Source organism: Elephas maximus, chromosome 8 (genome assembly GCF_024166365.1).
Source record: "Elephas maximus indicus isolate mEleMax1 chromosome 8, mEleMax1 primary haplotype, whole genome shotgun sequence".
In the NCBI taxonomy this organism is placed as follows: domain Eukaryota; kingdom Metazoa; phylum Chordata; class Mammalia; order Proboscidea; family Elephantidae; genus Elephas; species Elephas maximus.
The window spans coordinates 79,930,313-79,957,386 of record NC_064826.1 but is presented as its reverse complement, the minus strand read 5'-3'; the positions used below and the strand labels follow the sequence as shown (position 1 = coordinate 79,957,386).

General features: G+C 38.1%; 1 protein-coding gene across 1 annotated transcript in view; it reads right to left on the bottom strand.

Annotated features, from left to right (window-relative positions):
- Positions 1–498: 498 nt before the first annotated feature.
- The window catches only part of HDAC9 (histone deacetylase 9), a 1,063,574-nt gene continuing 1,036,998 nt past the window's right edge, over positions 499–27,074 (bottom strand). Inside the window, exons 26-27 of the mRNA XM_049893259.1 lie at positions 22,282–22,429; positions 499–850 (exon numbers count right to left, since the gene is read on the bottom strand). Of these exons, the coding sequence (XP_049749216.1) occupies positions 811–850; positions 22,282–22,429 (188 nt within the window). The 3' untranslated portion in view covers positions 499–810. The remainder of the gene's footprint in view (positions 851–22,281; positions 22,430–27,074) is intronic.

Genomic DNA, 27,074 nt, shown 5'->3' with positions numbered 1-27,074 from the left:
GGGGAAGGAGACGTCACAGTCAAATACAATTGCAAACCGCCCATGTGTGCGAACACAGAGAGGGATGTCAAGGAAACAGAGTAATTTTTCTTAAGAATTGTTACATAAAATATTGCACCGTTACATACAGTGTGTGAGGTTCCTTTGGCATTTGGACTTGGAGATACAATGTGGTTTATTCCACTGAAGAAAGCCTCATCCCAGTTGTTCCATCTTGAACTCTTCCTAGTCAGAGTTGAAGCGGGTGTTAAAACAAAAGGCCAAAAAAATAAAAAGTGATCTGTTTGTAATCACTATCCGTTCATAGCTGAAAGCAAATCCTGTAAACAACTTAAGACTGTTTTTTACAAAATTACCCCATAAGATACTGATCACAAGGTCAGAAATGTGTATTTCTCAGGTTTTGCCCCAAATTTCACTGGCTGTTGTAGCTTCTGAAATTAACAGTACCTAAAAAAAATAATAATAATTTTTTTTTTTTTTAATGCTGTACTGAATGTTTCTGGTTCATACTTTGTGCCTGTGAGTGGGTCACCCAGCATATTAAAAGCACGCTGGAAGCAGTTTCTTCCAATCATGGTTTACTGTAACTTTAGAATCACAGCGGTTATGTTTCAGGAATCTTTAATGCCCTTTCAAGTCCATCCAAAGAACAAGTGAAGCTGCTGTTCAGAACTTTGTGCCCAGTGTTTATGTTCCATAGAATCTGTGCCACCCAGGTAGCAGACAAGACATGTCTGAGGGTGCTGGGGTGGGGGGGATACACAATGATGTCACACACAGGAAATATCGGGGGGGGGGCTTGGCACTTCACAAGGTTGGTTCTTCTTCCATAGGCTCACCAGCAGTTCTGTAAAAATAAACAGGCAATCAGAATACGGCATAAGAGTACACAATGACATTGTAGATTTTCATGCATAATCAAAGCTGATTTTTCAGCTTTCTCTGATGTTTATTTGTGTTATTCAGTTATCCATAAATAGAGTCTCTTTCCTAGGAAGTATAAACAAATGTCAAGTGGAAAAACATTTTAGATCCAAGCAATCACTGGAAATGTCCCTGTTTATATTAAAACATGTCAGAATATTTTATAACTCTAGATTCAGAAATATACATGTTTTGTGTCTAGTATGGTTCAATAATTTATTGAAAAAATTAACTACAATATTTTATTTTAAGAGTGATTTCCTATGGAACCAGTTTTTCAACAAGAGCAAAAGACCCAGTTAGGTTTTGGAGGGAACTCACTAGGGCTCTGGTTTTTGCTTCTGTTCTTTCATAACTGGATTGGCTGCCTGCCGGAGGCATTTCAAATCAAATTCTGAATTTGATTAGCAAATCGCTGCTACAGACCCAACATTTTTACAAGCACTGCACTATGGTAGTGTGTAAATAGTTTTTCTTCGTCATCCTCTGTGGGGTGTTCTGCATGGGCAAAACCAAAACTAATTGCTTGAAAATTTATACTTGAGACTTAACCTTAATTTAGTAACACTTTGAGGGTGTTTTAAGGCAAACTTTTAGAATGATTTTTAATTTAGTCAAAAAGACCAAACCATAGCAGGAATCCAAAGGCAGGAGGTAGCTGGGTTGTCGTGGGACGAATACTGGGAGTTAAGATGCTGGGAGAATTGAGTTTGAGTCTGGGCTCTGCTGTTTGCTAGTGTCGGAATTGGGAATGTCATGACACTTCTGTGAAGCTCTGATTTCAAGTGTAAAGCTGTGAGAAAAAAAGATGCTTCTTGCAGAATTAATAAAGGTTAAAAAATAGAGAGATAAAATTGATTTGTAAACAAACATTATGACACTTGAGTTATTTAATACTTGTCCCTTGGTCATCAAATGTATGCATACGAATGTGTTGAGTGGCGTTTGGGTACAGAGTTATGCCCACCCAACTAGAACGACCAAGAACAAAAAATCAAACCTGTTGCCATCAAGTCGATTCTGAACTCCTAGCTACCTTATAGGACAGAGTAGAACTGCCCTATAGGGTTTCCAAGGAGTAGCTGGTGGATTTTAACTGCCAACCTTTTGGTTAGCAGCTTGAGCTTTTAACCACTGCAACACCAGGGCTACGATGTTGGTTTTCTCTGGGTGTTGAAATAATAGGTGCTTTTTATTTATTATATCATTTGTCTACATGGCAGTATTTTATAATGAATTACTTTCATATGGAGCCCTGTGGCTCAATGGTTAAGCTTTTGGCTGCTGACCAAAAGGTTGGCAGTTCAAATCTACCAACTGCTCCTTGGAAGCCCTATGGGGTAGTTCTACTCTGTCCTATACGGTCGCTATGAGTCGGAATCGACTTGAAGGCAATGGGTTTGGTTTGGTTTTAGTTTTACTTTCATATCAGGGAAAAAAAAAATCTATGTTTAAAACATAGCTGTTTATGAAAACGAACTGTTTGGCTATGTTATTTTACAGATTTATAGGGGAAGAAAGTCAAGATTTCAACATACGTATAACAAAAGGGGTTGTTTTAGCTTAGCATTTTTATGGTAAATTAAAATATTGAAAGACAGATTCTGTTCATGTAATGGTAGTAAAAAACATTTTAGCACATCTTTTAAGAATTAAAGAATGAAAATCAATAGGTATGCATTATTTAACGTTACTGAAAAGAGAAAATTTCTAAAGAATCCATGTGGAAGGAAAATAAATCACTTCTTTAGGAAGTTATAGCTTGTCCAATAGTGTTCAGGATAAGGAGTTGTGAGAAAAGTGTTTAGAGTTTGTATATCAGATAAATTTATTTAAATGAGTCAAACTTTATTAAATCTCTTTAAATTAAGGAAACATTAAAATTTATAAACTAATTTTGTTTACTTCTGAGAATATGTAGATTTCTCATACTGGGTATTTTCATGGAGACTACTTTCCCTATTTCTAACCCAAAACCACAGTGAGATGCTGCCCTCCCCTCCATATCCAAGATTCGATGCCGCTGGAATGCCAGACACAGTGGTGTGTGGAAAATGCTCAAGGGATTACAGATATAAGAAAGCCTCCCTTCGGTGAAGGATCTGTGCCTTCTCCAGATGCACACACGGCCAGCCTAGGCTTTGAAGATGAGCAGGATGTCTGCACTGCAACCCAGTCACTGGCAAAAACTGGACCTCTTCTATTGAAATATGGGGACTTGCAGGTAGATTACAAAGCTTTCCATCAGATCTTCTCTTTCCTCTTCCCCCTTCAAAATCACTGCATACTAGCCTGTAATGTGCTTTAAAAAAAGTTCATTTACTGCTTCTACATTCTGTTGCATGAAATCCACATACACATAACTAACCAGTTCCCTTTTGTGTCTTTTCAGCGTGGAAATAGTGTTAGTAACGCCGCAAGTTGGAGAAGATCCTGGATTTCAAGGTAGTTGTCCTGTGTTCAAGTCTCAGCTCTGCCACTTGCTAAAATTAAACGCTCTCTCTAGATTCTCAATTTTTTCTCTTTAAAATTGGAAAAATAATTCCTGACCTGCCCCTCTTAGGGTTGTGAGAATCAAAAGAATTAATGGTAGAGAACGTGCTTTACAAAGACGAGTTAAACAATTACAGAATAACTGTATAGCCGCAGTGAACTTCCCAGTACATGTACTCTAATGACCCTATGTGAGAAACTCTTTGGTATACATTCCCAGGAGAGGATACTGGGTCACAAGTTTTGTGTACTCTAAATGGTGCTAGATTGCTTTCCAACATCCTGCCATAGTCTACTCTCCCACAGCTGTGAGGGCTCCTACAGCACCACATCTTGGCCAATGCCGGCACTACCCAGCTTACTGATTTTTTTTACACATTTGACAAATAAATTTCTGAGTGCCTAATATGCACCTGCTGTGTTCTAGGCAGTACGTATATTGCAATCAACAAAACAGACAAAAATTCCTGCCCTCATGGAGCTCATATTCTACATGGATGTTATAGTGTACCTGAATGTTTGCCATCTAGTAAGTGTAAAATTATAGTAATATTTTGTTGTTGTTTTAATTTGCATTTCTCTGATAACTAATGGACTTGGCATGGCTTTAAAGACTTCTCTTTCAACAAACCATATAACTCAGAGTAAGAGGCTTATGAATCAGTAAGTCTTTAAAAGAAATTTTTTTTATCCTAAATTAAGGAAATTTTTTATATACATATATGTATATATATACACTCACTCATTGCTGTCGAGTGGATTCCTACAGAGCTGTCCTATAGGGTTTCCAAGGAACAGCTGGTGGATCTGAACTGTCAACCTTTTGGTTAGCAGCCTAGCTCTTAACTACTGTCCAACCATATATATATAAAGAGAGAGAGAGAGAGATGGAGTGAAAGACAAAGAAGGCATTTTTGTCTCTGGTTATTATACCATGTTGACATGTAACAATGAACCAAGTGAAAAAACTTACCTTCTATTTCTGGTTCAGTGAAACATTTTATTATAATGTTTAAATATTGAGCCTTATCAATTGTTCTTTTTGTGTTAAGATGTTTTACATGCTAGTTTTTATCTTAAGGTGGTTGCCTGTGTGACTGAAACTCATGTTTATTTACTCCTAAGAATTTCCTCACTTATCAATATCTGTATCTATTCCCTGACAAGTCAGTTCTCATGTCCCATTATTCTCCCCCGACCCAGCCCCCTTAACGTTGTTCTTGTTTAGAACTGCTGTATTCAATACAGTGACTACTAGGCACATATCCTGTTTGCTGAAAGTGAAGAGGACTTAAAGCACTATCTGTGAAGATCAAAGATTACAGCCTTCAGTATGGATTACACCTCAACATAAAGAAAACAAAAAGCCTCACAATCGGACCAATAAGCAATATCATGATAAATGGAGAAAAGACTGAAGTTGTCAATGATTTCATTTTACGTGGATCCACAATCAACACCCATGAAAGCAGCAGTCAAGAAGTCAAATGACACATTGCATTGGGCAAATCTGCTGAAAAAGACTTCTTTAAAGTGTTATCACTTTAAGGACTAAGGTGCACCTGACCCAAGCCATGGTGTTTTCAGTCACTTCATATGAATATGAAACTGGACAATAAATAAAGAAGACAAAGCAGAATTGATGCCTTTGGATTATGGTATTGGTGAAAAATATTGAATATACCATAAGCTGCCAGAAAAATGAACACATCTGTCTCGGAGGAAGTATAGCCTGAATGCTCTTTAGAAACAAGGATGGCAAGACTTTGTCTCACATACTTTTGACATGTTATTAAGAGGGACCGGTCCCTGGAGAAGGACACCATGCTTGGTAAAATGAGGGTCAGAGAAAAAGAGGAAGACCCTCAATGAGATGGACAGACACAGCGGCTGCAACAGTGGGATCAAGCATACCAACAATTGTGAAGATGGCACAGGACAGGGCAGTGTTACCTTCTGTTGTACCTAGGGTTGCCATGACTTAGAAACAACTCAATGGCACTTAACAACAACAGCCACACATCTACCACTCATCTGTCAGTTTGTCATACTGTGGTGGTTTTTGGGTTGCTATAATGCTGGAAGCTACAGCACTGGTATTCCAAATACCAGCAAGGTCATCCATGGTGGACAGGTTTCAGCGGACCTTCCAGACTAACACAGACTAGGAAGAAGGACATGGTGATCTATTTCTAAAAAAAAAATTGGCAAGTAAAAACTTTATGCATAGTCGTAGAACACTGTCTGATATAGTGCCAGAAGAGGAGCTCCTCAGGTTGGAAAGCACTCAAAATATGACTGGGTAGAGCTGCCTCCTCAAAGTAAAGTCAACCTTCAAAGGACTAAAGGACCAAATGAACCAGAGACTCCATCTCTGTAAGACCAGAAGAACTAGATGGTACCCAGCTACCACCAATGACCGCCCTGACCGGGAATACAACAGAGTCCCAGACAGAAGAAAAATGTAGAACAGAACTCAAATCCACATAAAAAGACCACACTTAATTGCCTGAAAGAGACTGGAGGAACCCCAGAAACTATGGATCCTGGACACACTGTTAATCCAGAACTGAAACTATTCCCAAAGCCCATTCTTCAGACAAAGATTAAACAGGACTATAAAACAAAAAATAATACACATGAGAAACGTGCTTCTTAGTTCAATCAGATATATGAGATCAAATGGGCAGCTCCTGTCAAAAATAGGATGAAAAGGCAAGAAGGGACAAGAACTGGTCGAATAGACACAGGGAACTGGAGGTGGAAAGGGGGAGTGTGCTATCACATTGTGAAGACTGAAACTAATGTCACAAAACAATATGTATACAAATTTTTGAATGAGGAATTAACTTGAGCTGTAAATTTTCACCTAAGGCACAATAATCATATACTATAAAAAAACAAAGAAAACAAACAAACAAACCAAAGTAGAGTTGACCTTAATGATGTGGATGGACTAAAGGTTTTGGGATCTTCATTTGCTAATATAGCATGACTCAAAATGAGAAGAAACAGCTGCAAACATCCATTAATAATCAGAATGTGGAATGTAGGAAGTATGAATCTAGAAAAATTGAAAGTCATCAAATATGAAATGGAATGCACAAAGATTGATATCATAGGTGTTAGTGAGCTGAAATGGACTGGTATTGGCCATTATGAATTGGACAATCATATATTCTACTATGTTGGGAATGACGAAGAGGAACGGTATCGCATTCATCGTCAAAAAGAACATTTCAAGATCTACTCAGAAGCACACTGCTATCAGTGATAGGATAATATCCATACACTTACAAGGAAGATGAGTTAATACGACTAATATTCAAATTTATGCACTAACCACTGATGTCAAAGATGAATAAATTTAAGATTTTTACCAACTTCTGCAATCTAAAATCAATCAAACATGCAGTCAAGGTGCATTGATAATTACAGGGGATTGGAATGCAAAAGTTGGAAACAAAGAAAGATTAGTAGTTGGAAAATATGGCCTTGGTGAAAGGAAAGGTGAAGGAAATCGCATAACAGAATTTTCCAAGACCAATGACTTATTCATTGCAAATACCTATTTTCAACAACATAAACAGCGACTATACATGTGGGCCTCACCAGATAGAATACACAGGAATCAAATTGACTAGCTCTGTGGAAAAAGACGATGGAGAAGCTCAAGATCATCAGTCAGAACAAAAGGCCCCTGGCTAATTTCTCATATGCAAGTTATAGTTGAAGCTGAAGAAAATTAAAACAAGTCCATGATAGCCAAAGTGCAACCTTGAGTATATGCCACCTGAATTCAGAGACCATTTCAAGAATAGATTTGATGCACTGAACACTAATGACTGAAGACAAGATGAGTTGTGGGATGACACCAAGGACATCATACATGAAGAAAGAAAAGGTCATTAAACAGACAGGAAAAAAAGAAAAGACCAAAATGGATGTTAGAAGAGACTCTGAAACTTGCTCTTGAATGTGTTGACTAGATAAAGAAAATGGAAGAAATGATCACATAAGGGAGCTGAACAGAAGATTTCAAAGGGTGCTTCAAGAAGATACAATAAAGTATTATAATGAAATGTGCAAATAACTGGAGTTAGAAAACTAAAAGCGAAGAACATGCTCAGTATTTCTCAAACTGAAAGAACTGACAAAAAAAATTCAAGCCTTGAGCTGCAATACTGAAGGATTCTATGGGCAAAATGTTGAACAACGCAGGACGCGTCAAAAGTAGATGGAAGGAATACAGACAGTCACTGTACCAAAAAGAACTGGTCAATGTTCAACCATTTCAGGAGGTAGCATACCCCTGGTACTGAAAGCAGAAATCCAAGCTGCACTGACAGGACTGGTGAGAAACAAAGCTCCAGGAATTAACAGAATACCGATTGAGATGTTTCAACAAATTGATGCAATGCTGGAAGAGCTTACTGGTCTATGCCAGGGAATTTGGAAGACAGCTACCTGGCCAACCAACTGAGGAGATCCATATCTGTGCCCATTCCAAAGAAAGGTGATCCAACGGAATGCAGAAATTATCAAACAATATCAATAATATTACACCCAAGTAAAATTTTGTTGAAGATCATTCAGAAGAGACTGCAGCAGTATACCAACAGGGAACTTCCAGAAGTTCAAGCCAGATTCAGAAAAGGAAGTGGAATGAGGGATATCATTGCTGATATCAGATGGATCTTGGCTGAAAGCAGAAATACCAGAAAGATGTTTACCTGTGTTTTATTGACTATGTAAAGGCATTTGACCGTGTGAAACATAACAAAATTATGAATAAGAATGAGAATTCCAGAACAATTAATTGTACATGCACAACAGAAGGAAACACTGCTCAGTCCTGTACCATCTTCACAACCACTGTTGCCCATTGTTGCAGCCATTGAGTGAATCCATCTTGTTGAGTGTCACCCTCTTTTTCTCTGACCATCTACTTTACCAAGCATGATGTCCTTCTCCAGAGACTGTTCCCTCCTGATAACATGTTCAAAGTAATTGAGTCCAAGTCTCACTGTCGAGCACGATGGCTGTACTTCCAAGACAGATTTGTTCATTCTTCTGGCAGTCCATAGTGTATTCAATATTCTTTGCAAACAAATTTAAACATATCAATTCTTCTTTGGTCTTACTTATTCGTAGTCCAGCTTTCACATGCATATGAGGCAATTAAAAATACTATGGCTTGGGTCAGGCACACCGTAGCCCTCAAGGTGACATCTTTGCTTTTTAACACTTTAGAGAGGTCTTTTGCAGCAGATTTGTCCAGTGCAATAAGTTAATTTCTTGACTTCTGCTTCCATGGGCATTGATTGTGGATTCAAATAAAATAAAATCCTTGACAACCTCGATATTTTTCTCTGCTTATCATGATATTGGTTTATTGTTCCAGTTGTGAAGATTTTTGTTTCATGTTGAGGGGTAATCTATCCTGAAGGCTGTGTTCTTTGATCTTCATCAGTAAGAGCTTTAAGTCCTCTTCATTTTCAGCAAGAAAGGTTATGTCATTTATATATCACAGGGTGTTAATACGTCTTCTTCCAATACTACTGTTGCATTCTTCTTCGAATAATCCAGCTTTTTTGATTATTTGCTTAGCATACAGTTTAAGTACAGTGAAAGTATACAACCTTGATGCACACGTTTCCTGATTTTAAACCACATAGTATCCCCTCGTTCTGTCCAAAAGACTGCCTCTTGATCTATGTAAAGGTTCTGCGTGAGCACAATTAAGTGTTCTGGAATTCCCATTCTTCACAACGTTACCCATAATTTGTTATGATCCGCACTGTCAAATTCCTTTGCAGAGTCAACAAAACATAGGTAAACATCTTTCTGATATTCTCTGCTTTCATCCAAGATCCATCTGACACCAGCAATGATATCCCTCATTCCAAGTCCTCTTCTGAAACCAGCTTGAATATCTATCTGGTAGTTCCCTGTTGATGCACTGCTGCAACCATCTAGAATTTTAGCTCTGGCTGATTATGGATTAATTTTTCTTTTCCTTTTCTGTGCTCTTTATTTTCTTTCTTTTTGTTAAAGACAACAATAAACTTGATGAAGCTATTTGATTATTATTTCTCACATATTGAGCAGCATCTTCTAAACTTATTTCTAATTTAAATTTAGCAATTTGTCTAAAATGTATTTAATTTGGGTTTTTTGTGAGTTCTTGTGTATTTTTTTTTAATTTATTTATTGTGCTTTAGGTGAAGGTTCACAGCTCAAGTTAATTTCTCCTACAAAAATTCACACACATATTGTTGTGTGACCCTAGTTGGAATCCCTATAATGTGACAGCACACTTCCCCTTTCCAACCCGGGCTTCTCGTGTCCATTCAACCAGCTCCCATCCCTTTCTGCCTTCTTATCCCACCCCCGGACAGGAGTTGCCCATTTAGTCTTGTGTATCTACTTGAACTATGAAGCACACTCTTCCCGAGTATTATTTTATATTTTGTAGTCCAGTCTAGTTGTCTGAAGAGCTGGCTTCAGGAATGGTTTTAGTTCTGGGTTAACAGAGAGTCCGGGGGCCTTGTCTTCTGGGGTTCCTCTAGTCTCAGGCCATTAAGTCTGGTCTTTTTATATTAATTTGAGTTCTGTACCACACTATTCTCCCACTCTGTCAGGGACTCTCTGTTGTGTTCCCTGCCAGGGCAGTCATTGGTTGTAGCTAGGCACCATCTAGTTCTTCTGGCCTCAGGCTGATGGAGACTCTGGTTTATGTGGCCCTTTTGTCTCTTGGGCTAATATTTTCCTTGTGCCTTTGGTGTTCTTCATTCTTCTTTGCTCCAGATGGGTTGGGACAAATTGATGCATCTTAGATGGCCGCTCACAGAGAAACTTTTTTTTTTAATAATTTTAATTGTGCTTTAAGTGAAAGTTTACAAATCAAGTCATTCTCTCACATAAAAACCTATATACGCCTTGCTATATACTCCCAATTACTCTCCCCCCAATGAGACAGCCCACTCCCTCCTTCCATTCCCTCTTTTCGTGTCCATTTTGCCAGCTTTTAAGCCCCTCTACCCTTCCGTCTCCCCTCCAGGCAGGAGGTGCCAACGTAGTCTCAAGTGTCCACCTGATCCAAGTAGCTTGCCCCTCACCAGCATCCCTCTACTACCCATTGTCCAGTCCAATCCATGTCCACCGAGCTGGCTTCTGGAATGGTTCCTGTCCTGGGCCAACAGAAGGTCTGGGGGCCATGACCACCGGGGTCAGTCAGACCATTAAGCCTGGTCTTTTTATGAGAATTTGGGGTCTGCATCCCACTGTTCCCCTCCTTCCTCAGCGGTCCTCCACTGTGTTCCCTGTCAGGGCAGTCATTGTTGTGGCCGGGCACCATCTAGATCTTCTGGTCTCAGGATAAGGTAGTCTCTGGTTCATGTAGCCCTTTCTGTCTCTGGGCTTTTTATTACCTTGTGTCCTTGCTGTTCTTCATTCTCCTTTGATCCAGGTGGGTTGAGACTCACTGATGCATCTCAGATGGCCGCTTGCTAGCATTTAAGACCCCAGACGCCGCTCTTCAAAGTGGGATGCAGAATGTTTTCTTAGTAGATTTTACTATGCCAATTGACTTAGATGTCCCCTGAAACCATGGTCCCCAAACGCGCTTCACTAACCTTCGAAGCATTCAGTTTAATCAGGAAACATCTTTGCTTTTGGTTTAGTCCAGTTGTGCTGACCCCCCCTGTATTGAGTGTTGTCCTTCCCTTCACCTACAGTAGTTCTTATCTACTATCTAATTAGTAAATATCCCTCTCCACCCTTCCTCCCTCCCTCCCCCCTCTCATAACCACAAAAGAATGCGTTCTTCTCAGTTTAAACTATTTCTCAAGATCTTATAATAGTGGTCTTATATTTGTCCTTTTGCAGCTGACTAATTTCACTCAGCATAATGTCTTCCAGGTTCCTCCATGTTATGAAATGTTTCACAGATTCACCACTGTTCTTTATCGATGCATAGTATTCCATTGTGTGAATATACCACAACTTATTTATCCATTCATCCATTGATGGGTACCTTGGATGCTTCCATCTTTTTGCTGTTGTAAACAGTGCTGCAGTAAACATGGGTGTGCGTATGTCTGTTCGTGTAAAGGCTCTTATTTCTCTAGGATATATTCCAAGGAGTGGGACTGCTGGGTCGTATGGTAGTTCTATTTCTAGCTTTTTAAGGAAGTGCCAAAGTGATTTCCAAAGTGGTTGTACCATTTTACATTCCCACCAGCAGTGTATAAGTGTTCCAATCTCTCCACAGCCTCTCCAATATTTATTATTTTGTGTTTTTTGCATTAATGCCAGCCTTGTTGGAGTGAGATGCAATCTCACTGTAGTTTTGATTTGCATTTCTTCGACGGCAACGGGTAATGGCTAATGATCGAGAGCATTTCCTCATGTATCTGCTGGCAGACTGAATGTCTTCTTTAGTGAAGTGTCTGTTCATATCCTTTGCCCATTTTTTAATTGGGTTGTTTGTCTTTTTGTGGTTGAGTTTTAGCAGAATCATGTCGATTTTAGAGATCAGGCCCTGGTCGGAGATGTCGTAGCTGAAAATATTTTCCTAGTCTGTAGGTGGTCTTTTTACTCTTTTGGTGAAGTCTTTGGATGAGCATAGGTGTTTGATTTTTATTAGCTTCCAGTTATCCGGTTTCTCTTCAGCATTTTTAGTAATGTTTTGTATTCTGTTTATGCCATGCATTAGGGCTCCTAACGTTGTCCCTATTTTTTCTTTCATGATCTTTATCATTTTAGACTTTATATTTAGTTCTTTGATCCATCTGGAGTTAGTTTTTGTGCATGGTGTGAAGTACTGTCCTGTTTCATTTTTTTGCAGATGGAGATCCAGTTATGCCAGCACCATTTGTTAAAAACACTATCATTTCCCCAATTAACTGACACTGAGCCTTTGTCAAATATCAGCTGCTCATATGTGGATGGATTTATATCTGGATTCTCGATTCTGTTCCATTGGTCTATGCGTCTGTTTTTGTAACAGTACCAGGCTGTTTTAACTACTGTGGTGCTATAATAGGTTCTAAAATTAGGAAGAGTGAGGCCTCCCACTTTGTTCTTCTTTTTCAGTAATGCTTTACTTATCCTGGGCTTCTTTCCCTTCCATTTGAAGTTGGTGATTTGTTTCTCCATCTCATCAAAAAATGTCGTTGGAATTTGGATCGGAATTGCATTGTATATATAGATGGCTTTTGGTAGAATAGACATTTTTACAATGTTAAGTCTTCCTATCCATGAGCAAGGTACTTTTTTCCACTTATGTAGGGCCCTTTTGGTTTCTTGCAGTAGTACCTTGTAGTTTTCTTTGTATAGGCCTTTTACTTCTCCGGTTAGATTTATTCCTAAGTATTTTATCTTCTTCGGGGCTACCGTGAATGGTATTGATTTGGTGACTTCCTCTTCAGTGTTCTTTTTGTTGGCGTAGAGGAATCCAACTGATTTTTGTATGTTTATCTTGTAACCTGATACTCTGCTGAACTCTTTTATTAGCTTCAGTAGTTTTTTGGGGGGATTCTTTAGGGTTTTCTGTGTATAAGATCATGTCATCTGCAAACAGAGATACTTTTACTTCTTCCTTACCAATCTGGATGCCCTTTATTTCTTTATCCCGCCTAATTGCTCTGGCAAGGGCCTCCAGCACAATGTTGAATAAGAGTTGTTCCCGTTCTTAAGCGGAGTGTTTTTAGAATATCTCCATTAAGGATGACGTTGACTGTTGGTTTTGTATGAATGCCCTTTATTATGTTGAGGAGTTTTCCTTCTATTCCTATTTTGTTGAGAGTTTTTATCATGAATGGGTGTTGGACTTTGTCAATGTCTTTTCTGCATCAATTGATAAAATCATGTGGTTCTTGCTTTTGTTTATTTATATGGTGGATTACATTAATTGTTTTTCTAATATTGAACCATCCTTGCATAAAAAAAAACCTGGTATAAATCCCACTTAGTTGTGGTGGATTATTTTTTTGATATGTTGTTGAATTCTATTGGCTAGAATTTTGTTGAGGATTTTTGCATCTATGTTCATGAGGGATATAGGTCTGTAATTTTCCTTTTTTGTGTTGTCTTTAGCTGGTTTTGGGATATGTTGGCTTCACAGAATGAGTTAGGGAGTATTCTGTCCTTTTCTATGCTCTGAAATACCTTTAGTAGTAGTGGTTTCTATGCTCTGAAATACCTTTAGTAGTAGTGGTTTTAAGCCTTCTCTGAAAGTTTGGTAGAACTCTGCAGTGAAGCTGTCAGGGCCAGGGCTGTTTTCTTTTGGGAGTTTTTTGATTACCTTTTCAATCTCTTTTTTTGTTATGGGTCTATTTAGTTGTTCTACTTCCATTTGTGTTAGTTTAGGTAGGTAGTGTGTTTCTAGGAATTCATCCATTTCTTCTAGGTTTTCAAATTTGTTAGGTACAATTTTTCATAGTAATCTGATATAATTCTTTTAATTTCAGTTGGGTCTGTTGTGATATGGCCCACCTCATTTCTTATTCGGGTTATTTGTTTCCTTTCCTGTATTTCTTTAGTCAGTCTGGCCAATGGTTTATCAATTTTGATTTTTTCAAAGAACCAGCTTTTGGCCTTGTTAACTCTTTCCGTTGTTTTTCTGTCCTCTTATTCATTTAATTCTGCTCTAATTTTTATTATTTGTTTTCTTCTGATGCCTGAGGGTTTTTTTTTTTTTCTCTCTCTTTCTATTTGTTCAAGTTGTAGGGATAGTTCTTTGATTTTGGCTCTTTCTTCTTTTTGTACGTGTGCATTTATTGATGTAAATTGACCTCTGAGCACTGCTTTAGCTGTGTCCCAAAGGTTCTCATAGGAAGTGTTTTCAGTCTCATTGCATTGTATGGATTTCTTTATTCCCTCCTTAATGTCTTCTATAACCCAGTCTTTTTCGAGCAGGACATTGTTCAGTTTCCAAGTTTTTGATTTCTCTTCCCTGGTTTTTCTGTTATTGATTTCTACTTTTATGGTCTTATGGTCTGAGAAGATGCTTTGTAATATTTTGATGTTTTAGATTCTGCTAAGGCTTGCTTTATCATCTAATACGTGGTCTATTCTAGAGAATGTTCCATGTGCACTAGAAAAGAAAGTATACTTTGCAGCCGTTGGGTGGAGTGTTCTGTATAAGTCTATGTGATCAAGTTGGTTGATTTTGGCAATTAGATCTTCCGTGTCTTTGTTGAGCTTCTTACCGGATGTCCTGTCCTTCACCGAAAGTGGTGTGCTGAAGTCTCCTACTATAATTGTGGAGGTGTCTATCTCACTTTTCAATGCTGTTAAGAGTTTATGTATCTTGCAGCGCTGTCATTGGGTGCATAAATATTTAACATGGTTATATCTTCCTGGTAAATTGTCCCTTTTTGTGTATTTTTTAAAATTATAGAATCATATTTAAATAACTTGGTCACACATAAAATTCTCTGATTGATTTTTTTCCCTACTACAAGGCAATGTTGACAAATCCTATGTCAATTAGCTTCTTACTCCTTTTTGGTGAACTGCTAATTCTCTCAGGAAAATTGCAGATGTGGGTTGCCCTTCATCATTCCTTTCGGACTCTCTTTGGGCTCTTTCAATCTGATGCCTGCAGTATTTATTTGTTTACTGCAAGTTTATTGTCATTACTTCCTTAAATGTATCATCCTCTTCATTTTTTATCTTTATTTTTTTCTAGGACTCCTGTTAGGCAGATGACACTTGTATTTCTTTCCTCTTCTTAACTTCTCTTTGCATTTTTTATTCTTTCTTGATGTCTTTTATAACAGTTCATTAACCTAGTTTTCCAACTCATGAATTTGCTCTTTAGCTCTATCAATCCTCTATGCATTTGATCTATTGCATTCTTTATTTCAAATATTATATTTTCATATCCAATATTTCTACTCAGTTTTTATGAGAATTTCTTGCTTATGTTTCATGTAACTAACATCTTACCTGATCTCTGTAAGTGTATTTATCTTGCTCATTTTAAATTATGTGTTCTCTTCTAATACTCTGTCAAATGGTATATTATGTCCAGTTTTCTTACTCTTGAAATGGTTGTACTCCATCTCATGACCAGATGTCTAGTATCTGGTCACTTTGACCTGGAGGTCATGTTCTCCTGAGGCATCAGGGAACATCTATGGTAATGGGTATGGGAATAAGTTAGGAAGCTACTGCAAGAGTTTGCTTGAGAGGTGAATGTAGTTTGGATTGTGCACTAACATGAGTAACTACAAAGAATTAGATGATGTGCTCAAGTTCCTGAATCTGTTTTGGATGCCTTCATATTTTCTTAGTGAAACCTACATATTCTTCCACTCTAACTCAGATGTCCCCAGCTCTGTGATTTGTTCCCCAATTCTTGGCCAGTGTTAAGTCCTCCTTCCTTCTGCTGCCTAATCTATTAAACAACATATCATTTATTATAGCTGGTTGTTCATGTTTGATTGCTGGAGAGGTAGAACTGTGGTCTCCCCAAGGGACCATTCTATGTCATATTCCCTGGAACCTGTGAATATGTTACCTTACATGGCAAAACTGACTTTGTAGATGTGATTAAGGTCAAGTGTCTTGAGGTGGAGAGATTACTCTGCTGGGCCCAAACAAATTTTATATGAGTTGTTTAAAGTGGGGCACCTTTCCTGGATATAGTCAGAAAGAGATGTGAGGGCTGAAGAAGGGTCAGAGAGAAGTGACACCGCTTCCTTTGAAGATGGATGAGGGTGGACATGAGCCAAGGAATGTAGGCAAGCACTAGATGCAGAAACATAAGGAAACAGCCCTGCTGACTTATTAATTTTAGTCCAAAAAGACTTGTGTCAGATTTCTGAATTATGAAACTGTAAGATAATACATTTGTGTTGTTTTAAGACAGTAAGTTTGTGGTAATTTACTATGGCAGCAATAGAAGATTAATACAATTTGTGGGCATGTGAACATTTTGAGGATTTCACGATGGCTTCGTGACCCTGGATCCCAGCACCTTGTTTGGCATGTAGAAGGCAATCAGAAAGTGTTTGAAGAATGAATGAAACTGATGTTCTTCCTCCTAATTCTAGAGGTTGGAGGGTAGTCCTGAAACCTATAAGCATCATTCCATATTTTTCTCCCTTCCTTAATACAATTCATTTCCCCACTGAAGTAGAAACTTTGCCTACACTCCTTTTTTAATGTTTCCTCAGCCAATCCATCTTTATGAAAATAAGACTACAAGGGCTTCTGGTGGTTCAGTGGTAGAATTCTTGCCTTCTGTGTGGGACACCTGGACTCCATTCTTGGCCAATATACCCCACGCACAGCTATCACCTGTCTGGCAGTGGAGGCTTCCATACTGCTATGATTCTGAACGTGTTTCAGAGGAGCTTCTGGACTAAGAAGGACTAGGAAGAAAGGCCTGGTGCTTTACTTCTGAAAATCAGCCAGTGAAAACCCTACAGATCACAACGGTCCAATTCCTGAATGACCATAAGGATAGCACAAAATCAGGCTGTGTTTCATTCCACTGTACACGGAGTAGCCATGAGTCTGCGGCCAACTTGATGGCAGCTAACAACAATAGCAAATGGCTTCTGATTAACCAGCATATCTGAAAATGAACATTATCATTTTAGTATTATGAAATAAAATAAATGTAAAATACACATTTTTAAAAACCTTGTAAAAATATAACACTGATTCCCTTACAAGACATAGTAAATACAGAGAGACAGGAAGAGCTGAGGTGTTATTATAAATGTTATATTATCAATTTAATGATGTTTTGTTTTCTGATGGATCCATTCATCAATAAATCATTCAATAAATATTTGTTTACTATCTACAATGTGGGGCTAGGTGGGCTAACCACAGATTAAAATTAACTGAATCAATTTTTTGCTTAGTGATTATTTGCTGGTGGTGGTTGTTGTTGTTAGATGCTATCAAGTTGATTTCAACTCATAGCAACCCCATGTGATGGAGCAAAACTGCTCCATTGAGTTTTTTGGGTGTAATCTTTATGGAAGCAGATTACCAGGTCTTCCCCCTGCAGAGCCACTGGTGGGTTTCAACTGACAACCTTTTGGTTAGCAACTGAGTGCTTAACCATTTGTGCCACTGTGGCTTCTTACTTATTTTTAATGCCTATACTGTTAATTTTTATGAACCTATGAACAGGCAAATGTTTAGATGCCTATGTCTTGTTAGGTGCCATCAAGTCACATTCAACTCACAGCAGCCTTATATATAACAGAATAAAACCTGGTTCTGCACCATCTTCATGCCCAGTTAGTCTCTATAGTTTCAGATTATAGGTCACTAAATGATGAATAAATGTATTAAGGGAGAGAAAAATAGAGCAGATTGAGGAAGAAAAAGAGGGCAGAAAAAATAATAAAAGCTAGCCTTTAGTGAGTAGTTGTCAGTTGTTATGTTAAATCCTTATTATATACTGTCTCGTTTAATTCTCAAAACCTTATGAAAATTTTCCCTCATTTTAAAGACAAGGAAAATAAAGCCCATTGTGATTAAGTAACTTGACCTTGACCACACACTTGCTAATTGTGGTGATGAGATTTGAACCTAAGCAAGCGGACCCTAAGTCACACTTTACTGTTCCTCTATAATGATAAGAGGTAAATGATAGGCTTGAGGGATGGAGACAAAGATGAAATGGAAAGTTCGTTATTATTTATCTTATTTTCATTATGGTTTTATTTTCTTTTTTTCCAAATCAAATACCATTGTATAAAGAATACAGAACTAAATCTTTAAATTCTTAATCATGATTGGGTTTAATCTCTAACACATTAATACAGACCATAAGACCACATGTTAGGCACTGAAATTAGAGATAAAAATATGGCCCCAGGGAGAGTAGGAAAAAAGAAGATAAGAGGAGAGGGATTGTTCTTACTTTTACCAGAAACTCCCAAATTTCAGCCTACTTTTTAACCAAGGCTTTGTTTACACTGGAATAAAATTAAGAATAAAATTTGTATTGGAATGTCTGCTTAGTTAGATAAACAGTTCTCAAAGATAACAGTACTATAGAGAAAAATCAGAAACCTGCATAATTTGTGCAACTTTTAACTTCTAAAAGCCCTTGGAGACACAACCCCAAAGGAAATATACACGAGAGATGAATGTGTATTTAACAATGATCTATATTTTTATAAAGTATTCAGGAGAGTTGAGTCATCAATGCCTTTGAGGGGATTGCTTAACCATTCAGAGCTAAGGCCAATGATATTTGGGATTTTTCAGCTTATTTTTACATTTTTATATTCATAAATGAGATAAACCCATTAAAAAACCCAATGCCGTTGAGTTGATTCGAAATCATAGCAACCCTACAGGACAGAGCAGAGCTTCCCCCTAGGGTTTCCAAGGAGCGGTTGGTAGATTCGAACTGCCAACTTTTTGGTTAGCAGAAGAGTTCTTAGCCCAGACTCAGAATCATATGGCTTCTCATGCTTTTGTATTATACACAATGACTTGAAACCACTCCTTTAATGAAAAAACTTGTCATGAGTTGAGACTTAAATAAGCTATTATATCAGCTTGTATTAGAAAATGGAAAATGATTCACACCACATTCAACTGATGTTAGAAACCTAATTTTCAATGTTTGTTTTTAGTTTAAAAGAAAACAGAGAGAGAGAAAGAAAAGACATGGTTAGGGATTCTGGAGTGTAAATGCGCTCTTAATAATTTAATAGTTAATCATCTTAAAGTCTTAATTGCCAGAGAGGACTTTTTCTTGATTTTCGGCAGAGCCTGGACTGGTTTCTAAGAATAAACCTGAGTACTGCATCAACTTTTCCAACGCAGGAGCATTTTGAACTAGATATCTGACAAATGCAAACTATAACTCTTTTAAAGGTGCACTTTTCTAGCAAACAGGAAAACACACACACATAAAGAAAGAGACTAATATTACACTTCTTTCTTTTAAATAATATGCTATCAGGCCATTTTTAAAAATCTTCTTTGAATACATAACTTGGCCCACTCAGTTTTTTGTTTTTTTTTTTTTGCTTATTTTTATTTATTTTTACTGACATACCATTTGTTTCCTGCTCAGTCCTTTGCCACTTGAAAATTATGTTTTGAAAACTGTATTTCAGCCTACTACCCCCCCATATATCAACCTTCTCTAATCATTTATTCTTCACGGTCTATCAATGCAGTTATAAAAATGAAATGACCGTTTGTACTGTGTTGTCATCCCCTCCCCCATCCAAGAAAAATGAACAAAAAATACTTACTATGGTTCTTAGCCAGGAGCATTTTATCCCTTATTCACTAGTGGTAAATGAGTCAGATATGAGTTGGCCAGGAAAAGAGCTGCTTTACCCAAAATCTTAGTACAAAATGAGTCATCTCACTCCAAACACCAATATATCCTCCAAAATAACTGGCAAGAATTTCCTATAAAAAGAATCTAGCCTTCACCCTTTTCCATCCATTTAGTGCTCTGATTCTTTTAATTTTTTCAATTTCCTGAGTATTTATGATCTTGCATTCATAACAAAGGCCCAAGAACATTTCTGTCTCTTTATCTCATTTTGAATGTCCTTTTTTTCCTGAATTCAGTACGGGGATGATTCTGACAGCATTTCCCTGAAAGAGTTCATCCTTTTCTCACTGTAGCTTTGAAGGGCTTGGGTCTCTTTCTCTTCTCATTCTGTCTCTCTCTCTTCTATTAGATGAAATTGATGCATGGTTCAATGGACATACCATAGCCAGTTCTACAAGAATTATTCTTTTTCTCTGCTGAAAACCCAAGTTCAGCAAAGTATTCCAGGCAAAACTATTTTTCTTCTTACAAGAAAAATCAATCAAAATAGATATAATCTCTCTAAAACTGATAAACTAACATGAATCCAGGCTGAAAGCTTGAACTATGCTTCCCTGAATACCAGAACATTGACATTCACATACTCTGATTTAAGCTTAAGATCTGCTGTGGACTAAAGACAAAAAAAAAAAAAACCCAGGTGCTGTAGAGTCGGTCCTGACTCATGGAGACCTCATGTGTGTCGGAGTAGAACTGTGCTCCGTAGGGTTTTCGGTGGCTGATTGTTCGGAAGTAGATCACTAGACTTTTCTTTGGAGGTGGACTTGAACCTCTAACCTTAGGTTAGCAGCTGAGCGTGTTAACCATTTGCACCACCCAGGGACTCCCGTTGTGGAATGAAGCCGGGGTTAAATCACTGTGGTTATCAGGAGTCAAGCACAGTATTTACCTGAGAACAAACAAGCATGCTTACAGTTCCAGTTTCTACTGAAGTGCTGAGATTTTTACACACTCGGGGCTCAAAACATGACGTCTTACTGTTGATAATTGTACACTCTGCATTTTAACAGGCAAGATTACTTCCAATTCATTTCACTCAAGTTGGAATTTAGCTTTATTTCTTTATATTAAATGAATTCTAAAGAATAGCCATGCTCCTTTTATATCCAACACTAACAGATGTTAGTTTCCTCAGTTTTATAGCCCTCAGATGACAGACAACTAACTGTATTTGGCTTTGGGAATAATTGCAACACCTTTGGACTATGAACTTGGTTCAGTTCTTAGCTGGTAACTACCGGGGGGTTGTTCATATCATCAAAGATGTAAAGTAAGTTTTCCCTTATGCTCCAGATGCCCATGAGAAGGTGCTTTCTACTACAGCACTACAGGACTGTTTTTTTTCCTCCTAGTAATCTGCTTTTTTAAGTGGTTATAGTAAGAAAAAATAATTGCATAAAAATGAAACTTCTTATTCAGTGTATCTACTTCTCATGACCAAAACAAGATGTTAAATCCATTAAACTCTAAGGATCCAGTATAAGCAAGAAAGCTAGAACTGTTCAAATTTGTGCATTCTTGGGAAAATTGCCAACCTATGCACTAGTAGCAGGATCTGTATAATTAATGGTGATGTTATTGATGGAGGGAGTCCTATTTCCTTCACAGAAGCAATTTAAGAGTGCAAGCTGGCAGGGCTTTAGCAAAAGCCTCACCTGCTTCGTTTTTAAATTGAGGAAACGTGACCTCAAAATCAGCCATAGAAAGCATCAATGTTAATGTACATTTGTAGTGGTGTTGGTCACAGCTGACTTAAAAGAAATCCTGGATGTAGTATTGTCTGTAGGATAGGATGAAGAACACCAAAATGCACAAACTGAGAGGTGTTACTTACAAAGAGAATAAGCAAACCTAATTGTAGGTTATTAACCCTTTTATTCCCACAAAGCTATATTTATATGAAAACCCATTAAAGCCAGACCCTTCTTATGATAAATGAAGCCAAATCAGATTCAGTTTCACATGATCCTTTATACATACTCCCTGTTCTCTTTGGAGGGCACTTCAGCCTTCATCCATTTTTTTGCGCCTCAAGGACTGTCATATGAGAAGTGTCTATGTATTTCGGCCATTCAGCTGACTGGTAATACCTCCAGCTTCTGCTCTCCTTTGTTCCCTTTTTTATATCAGTAATCTCAAAATCATGAGAGAAGAAAAAAGAACATCTGGAAAAATGGAGATAACTGGGGAAAGAAGTTAAGCCCCTACACAGCTCTTTCTATAATGATCTGGACTAAATTATCCAACAAGGAGTGATTTTTCTCACCATCCATCTTCTCCCTTCTAGTTCTCTGAGAACTGCAGCCATATGCTCCAGCCCTGTATTTCCTATGAAGGATGAAACAAATGAATGGTTGAGAGCCTACTTGTGCTGTGGCATCTGTGCCTTTGGAGAAGACAGGTGGTGGAAGTAGAGGAGACAGGTGAAGGGAAGGCAAGAAGGAAGTTCACAAGCTCTAATGGTGAACCTGGACGTTACTGACCAGAGTGATTCTCCCAGGCTGGATCCATACCTGCTGTCTTCCTGAGCAAAGGGCTGCTCCACATCCACTGTCAGGGAGGCCAGGGCAGAAACGGTCTCTGTCTCCTCTTGCAGCTGAGCCCCAGCCAGAGCACAACCCTTTGGCACAGCCACCATCCTCATCGACTTCCAGTACTTGCCTAGAAAAAACATGCATCATAAATTATGGGAATTTTAGCTAGAGCAGTAATAATAAGAATACTCCTATAGGTCCAACTTGGTGCCATAAAGTTAAAATTTACCATTTATACATAGTTGTAATTTGGTTTCTTAACTGTTATGATTAAGAATTTTTCTTGATCTGAGCATGCCAAGTTGTGAAGTGCTCATATTCCAAAGCCGAAGTCACACCCTTGCTCTGAAGGTAATAAATTGAGTAATAATTCATGGTCTAATGAACTCACTATCAGATGGATGGCTGTCTCTGCAACTAAATAAGCAAACTCTGGGCATCGCGCCCCTTGGGAAATCCTCAAGGGACTGGGAGGTAGAAGTAAGTCTCATGGAGAAAATGAATGAAATAGTAATGGTAAAAATTGCTACTTGAGACAGTAACTTTTTTTTTTTTTTAATGAAGTTATAATATTGAAGAAAAAGAAAAGCCCAGAAATGCCAGCATGAATCAAATGGTGACTTTGCCAGAACAATCAGGTTTGTTAGTCCTGGATGTTCTTTCTTCTTCAACCTCAGGGTGTGTACTAGAACAATAATTGATTTAAACTTTAATATATGCACTGGCTGATGTTTGAACCCTTCCATGGGTCAGAAGGATGTTTCTTTTTTTGAGGCAAGAAAGGAGAATGAGAGGAAAATGAGAGGTTATTTCACAAGAACATGCGAGTGGGATAAATATGAAAGGGCAGAGTCAATGGCCTTCTTGCAGCCCCTAAGCCATTTTTCATCAAGTGTTGAGTAGACCCATATCAAGAGCAGAAGAATCTCCCTAGGTGTTGACATGACTCACCAGGTGAGAACCATCTCAGCAGCCTGATCAATAAGGTAGGGACTTGGTATGTATAGTTTGCTTACTTCCAAAAAAATGTCCCACTATAGCAGAAAAGACAAATGAATAAACACTGAATTGAGAAGTACAATAACTAGGCTCTGGACCTACATCTGTCACTGATTCATGCCCCAGAGTGGATGACCATCTGAAACCCATGTGAAATTGTTCACTACAGATTAGTAAGTAAGCACAAGTAAGCCCGTACTTGCCTGGCTTACTGAGTTATCCGTCCCTCTCAGGGACTGAAATTTGAAAAGAGGCTTGGGAGAGAGATAAATGCCAGCCATACCTAGAAGCAGCATCTTTGATGTGCTGTAAAAAACATGAAATTGTTCACTACGGATGATCTGTAAGCAAGGCAAATGCTATGCTTACCTTGCCTATTGGATAATCCGCCCCTGATCACCCCTATGGCCCTAGCAAGGCTCTCCAGGACTTTATATTTATGCCTCTCAATTCAGGCAGATGGACTGAATTGTCTCTTAAGTTCCTTTAAAGTCTAACTAAGAGTTCCTGATTGGCCTTTCTTTATCTTAATGCTTCACAAAGGAATGGATGTCATATTAGGCAGGAGACCCAGTCTACCCATCTACTCCCCATGCCAACTGCACCTTCTCACACGTGTGACTTTTGTGACCACCTACTTAGACCAAAGTCTGAGAATCATAAAACTTTTAACTTAAACCAAACAATAGCAATTCGAACTGTTGAAATAATCTACACTTTTTTTTAAAGCTACGATTGTGCCAAATGTTGAGGACAAAAAGATGCTGTCCTGACACCAAGAAATTCATAGTCTAGTTGAGCAGGCCTCTTAGTTAACAATTATAACTCTGTGTGGAAAAGGTCCACTTGAGCCTTGAGAGGAATAAGTAGAACAATTACTCAAGCCTAGACATGGTGACAGCAAGGCAAGGGAAGACTTGCCAGAAAAGATAACAGGAGACAATTATTGACAACCATCAGAAGTTCCTCCAGCACTACCACTATCCCCACCCGTTGGCCATTGAGTTGATTCTGACTAATGGAGATCCCAAGTGTATCAGAGTAGAACTGTACTCCATACTACCTATTCCCCTGTTCTCTGCTTCCCTCTTTCTTGATTTAGTCCTCCTCTACTTTTCTCCCCTACACTTAAAAATATGTAAGTAGCCTCAATATGTGAAAATCTTGATTTAAAATAATTATACATATTACAAAAGAATTACATACAGTCTTCACTGTACCAAACAAATCACCCTTGGTAATAAGTTTTCACTGTTCCTTAAATAGCTGACTCAGTTAACCCACATTTTATTGACTTCATGGAGTGGGCCTATTGCAGAAAGTGAGACAGCATATTCAGACTAGTTCTTTCACTTACTCTTCGTTTCTCATAACTTTGTGCTATCACAAGTAGCTGGTTGCCATTTAAGTCGCTGATGGAGTTATCACAAAATTGGAGACAACTGCTTATTGAGGAGTTTGAATAAGAAGTCCACTGAAGATGTTACAAAGAAAGACCCCTAAACTAAAAGTCAAGATTTCCAGATTGGAGACCTCTTGCTAGTCCCAGAGAGGTCACTGGATCGCTCTGGCGCACAATTTCCACATTTATAAAATGATAGTGGTGGGCTCTTTCTGCTCTAATTCTCAATGATTATGATTCTTTTAATTTTGCATTACATACCACTCTTGAACATTAAAATAAATTTGTTATAGCAAAGCTTTATTTTCTATGACTTAAAGATCCTTAAGAGATCAGCAAACACTTTTAAATAATATGGTGCATACAGAAAAACTAAGGGCTTTAATTAACAAGCACTGTACTTTCTCTTCAAGGAAAGAGCTCTTGGTCATGAACAAAACAAACATCTTTACTCACCAAACACAATCAGTACAGGCGGTATGAATCAATAAAAATCTTTCACCACAATCACTGACAATGATGCTTTAAATTCTGGCATATGTGTATGTGAGTAGTAAGATGGATTTTAAATAGCTGAGACCTTTTTGGACAAAATTTAATATGTGTAAAATATACCAAAAAGTTAAGATTAAATGTTAGAAGTTTGGCTTTTATCCATGTGTATGATTCCTGACTCAGAAATGACACAAAATTTTGAAGTCAATATGGCCTCTGGCAAAGTCTATAAAAACAAGGGAATATTTTACATTAATAATGCATTTATAGACCACTATCTCTATTCATAAAGGAGAATAAATAATTAAAGTAGAAGTGAGTATTGTGTAGGCTATGCAATATGCAGCCAATTCAAACCCCATAATTTATGGTGTATATTTCCACATGATTGGTAGGATTTTTTTTTCCTTATAAAAACATGTGCAAAAAATCCTATCTGTTGGCATGGAAATAATATCCCCATTAGTGCATAAGACAAGTGAAACAAGGTTTACTGCTGAAGTTTTCAGGGGCTGCTATTCATAAAGTAAGATATTAGTAACTAGCCATCACTGGGTTGCTCTCCTATGGCAATAAAATGGCAAAAGAGAAGAGATCCATTAAAAACGGACACATATCTCCTCTTCAGTCATATCCTTTATCCTTATTCACTTTCCCACTGTGTAATCTTCACATTTTTCAGTGCTTTTTTTTTTTTAATGACTCTTTGAAGCCTTCCACATTGTCCCTTTTTGTTTTATATAGCAAAGGTAAAGCAAAGAGTGAATCTACAATAGAGGAGAAAAGTAAATAATGGAATGCAGACACTCAAGAGTTAGAAGTGGGACCCACAGCTGGGGTTTCACTGGGCCAGACAGGAGCCATAAGAGGACATCTTACTACGTAATCAGATTTCAGCATAACCCAGATTGTTCAGGGTGACGAATAATTTGGGAAAAGGAGGTAGGTGCTGACTATCCTTCTATCAAATAGATAACCCACCTACCAATATATCAAATTTACCATTTACCAATAATTTTACCAACCTAAGCTCTTTGCCACTTTGAGAATCTCCTAACCCTAGAAACATTCCTCTCCATCATCATTTTTGGGAGTCTTAGAGTCATTCCTTCTCATGTATTTTTTTTTTTTAATTTCCTTGCCATTTGAATAGTATCCCCCCTCCCTAATACACATCATGTTCCCATAAGAAAAGAAACTGATACCCAAACCTCTTCCTATCACCTTTGATCCCAGAGATTATTGAGACCCAGGGTTTAGAAGGAGCCCTGGTGGCACAGTGATCAGGAGCTCGACTGCTAATCAAAAGGTCAGCAGTTCGAATCCACCAGCCACTCCTTGGAAACCCTATGGGGCAGTTCTAATCTGTCCTATAGGGTCACTATGAGTTGGAATTGATACGACAGGAATAGGTTTGGTTTCGGTTGTTTGGAGTTTAGAAAGGGCCTAAGCTTATAATCTAGAGAGCTCAGAACTTTTTAATAGTTTTTAAAGCTACATTTTTGGCTACATGGAGAACAGTATTGAGATCTAAAACAAGTAGAAGTGCAAAAACACAACATGCATTGAAATTTGGTGTATATAAGTAGTGACCACCCCCATGTGTCTGTCAGTTTGTCGCACTGTGGGGACTTGCATGTTGCTGTGATGTTGGAAGCTATGTCACTGGTATTCAGATACCAGCAGTGTCACCCATGGAGGACAGGTTTCAGCTGAGCTTCCAGACTAAGACAGACTAAGAAGAAGGACCCAGCAGTCTACTTCTGGAAACCAATAGCCAGTGAAAACCTTATGAATAGCAGTGGAACAGTGTCTGATACAGTGCTGGAAGATGAGTCCCCCAGGTTGGAAGGCACTCAAAGATGGCTGGGGAAGA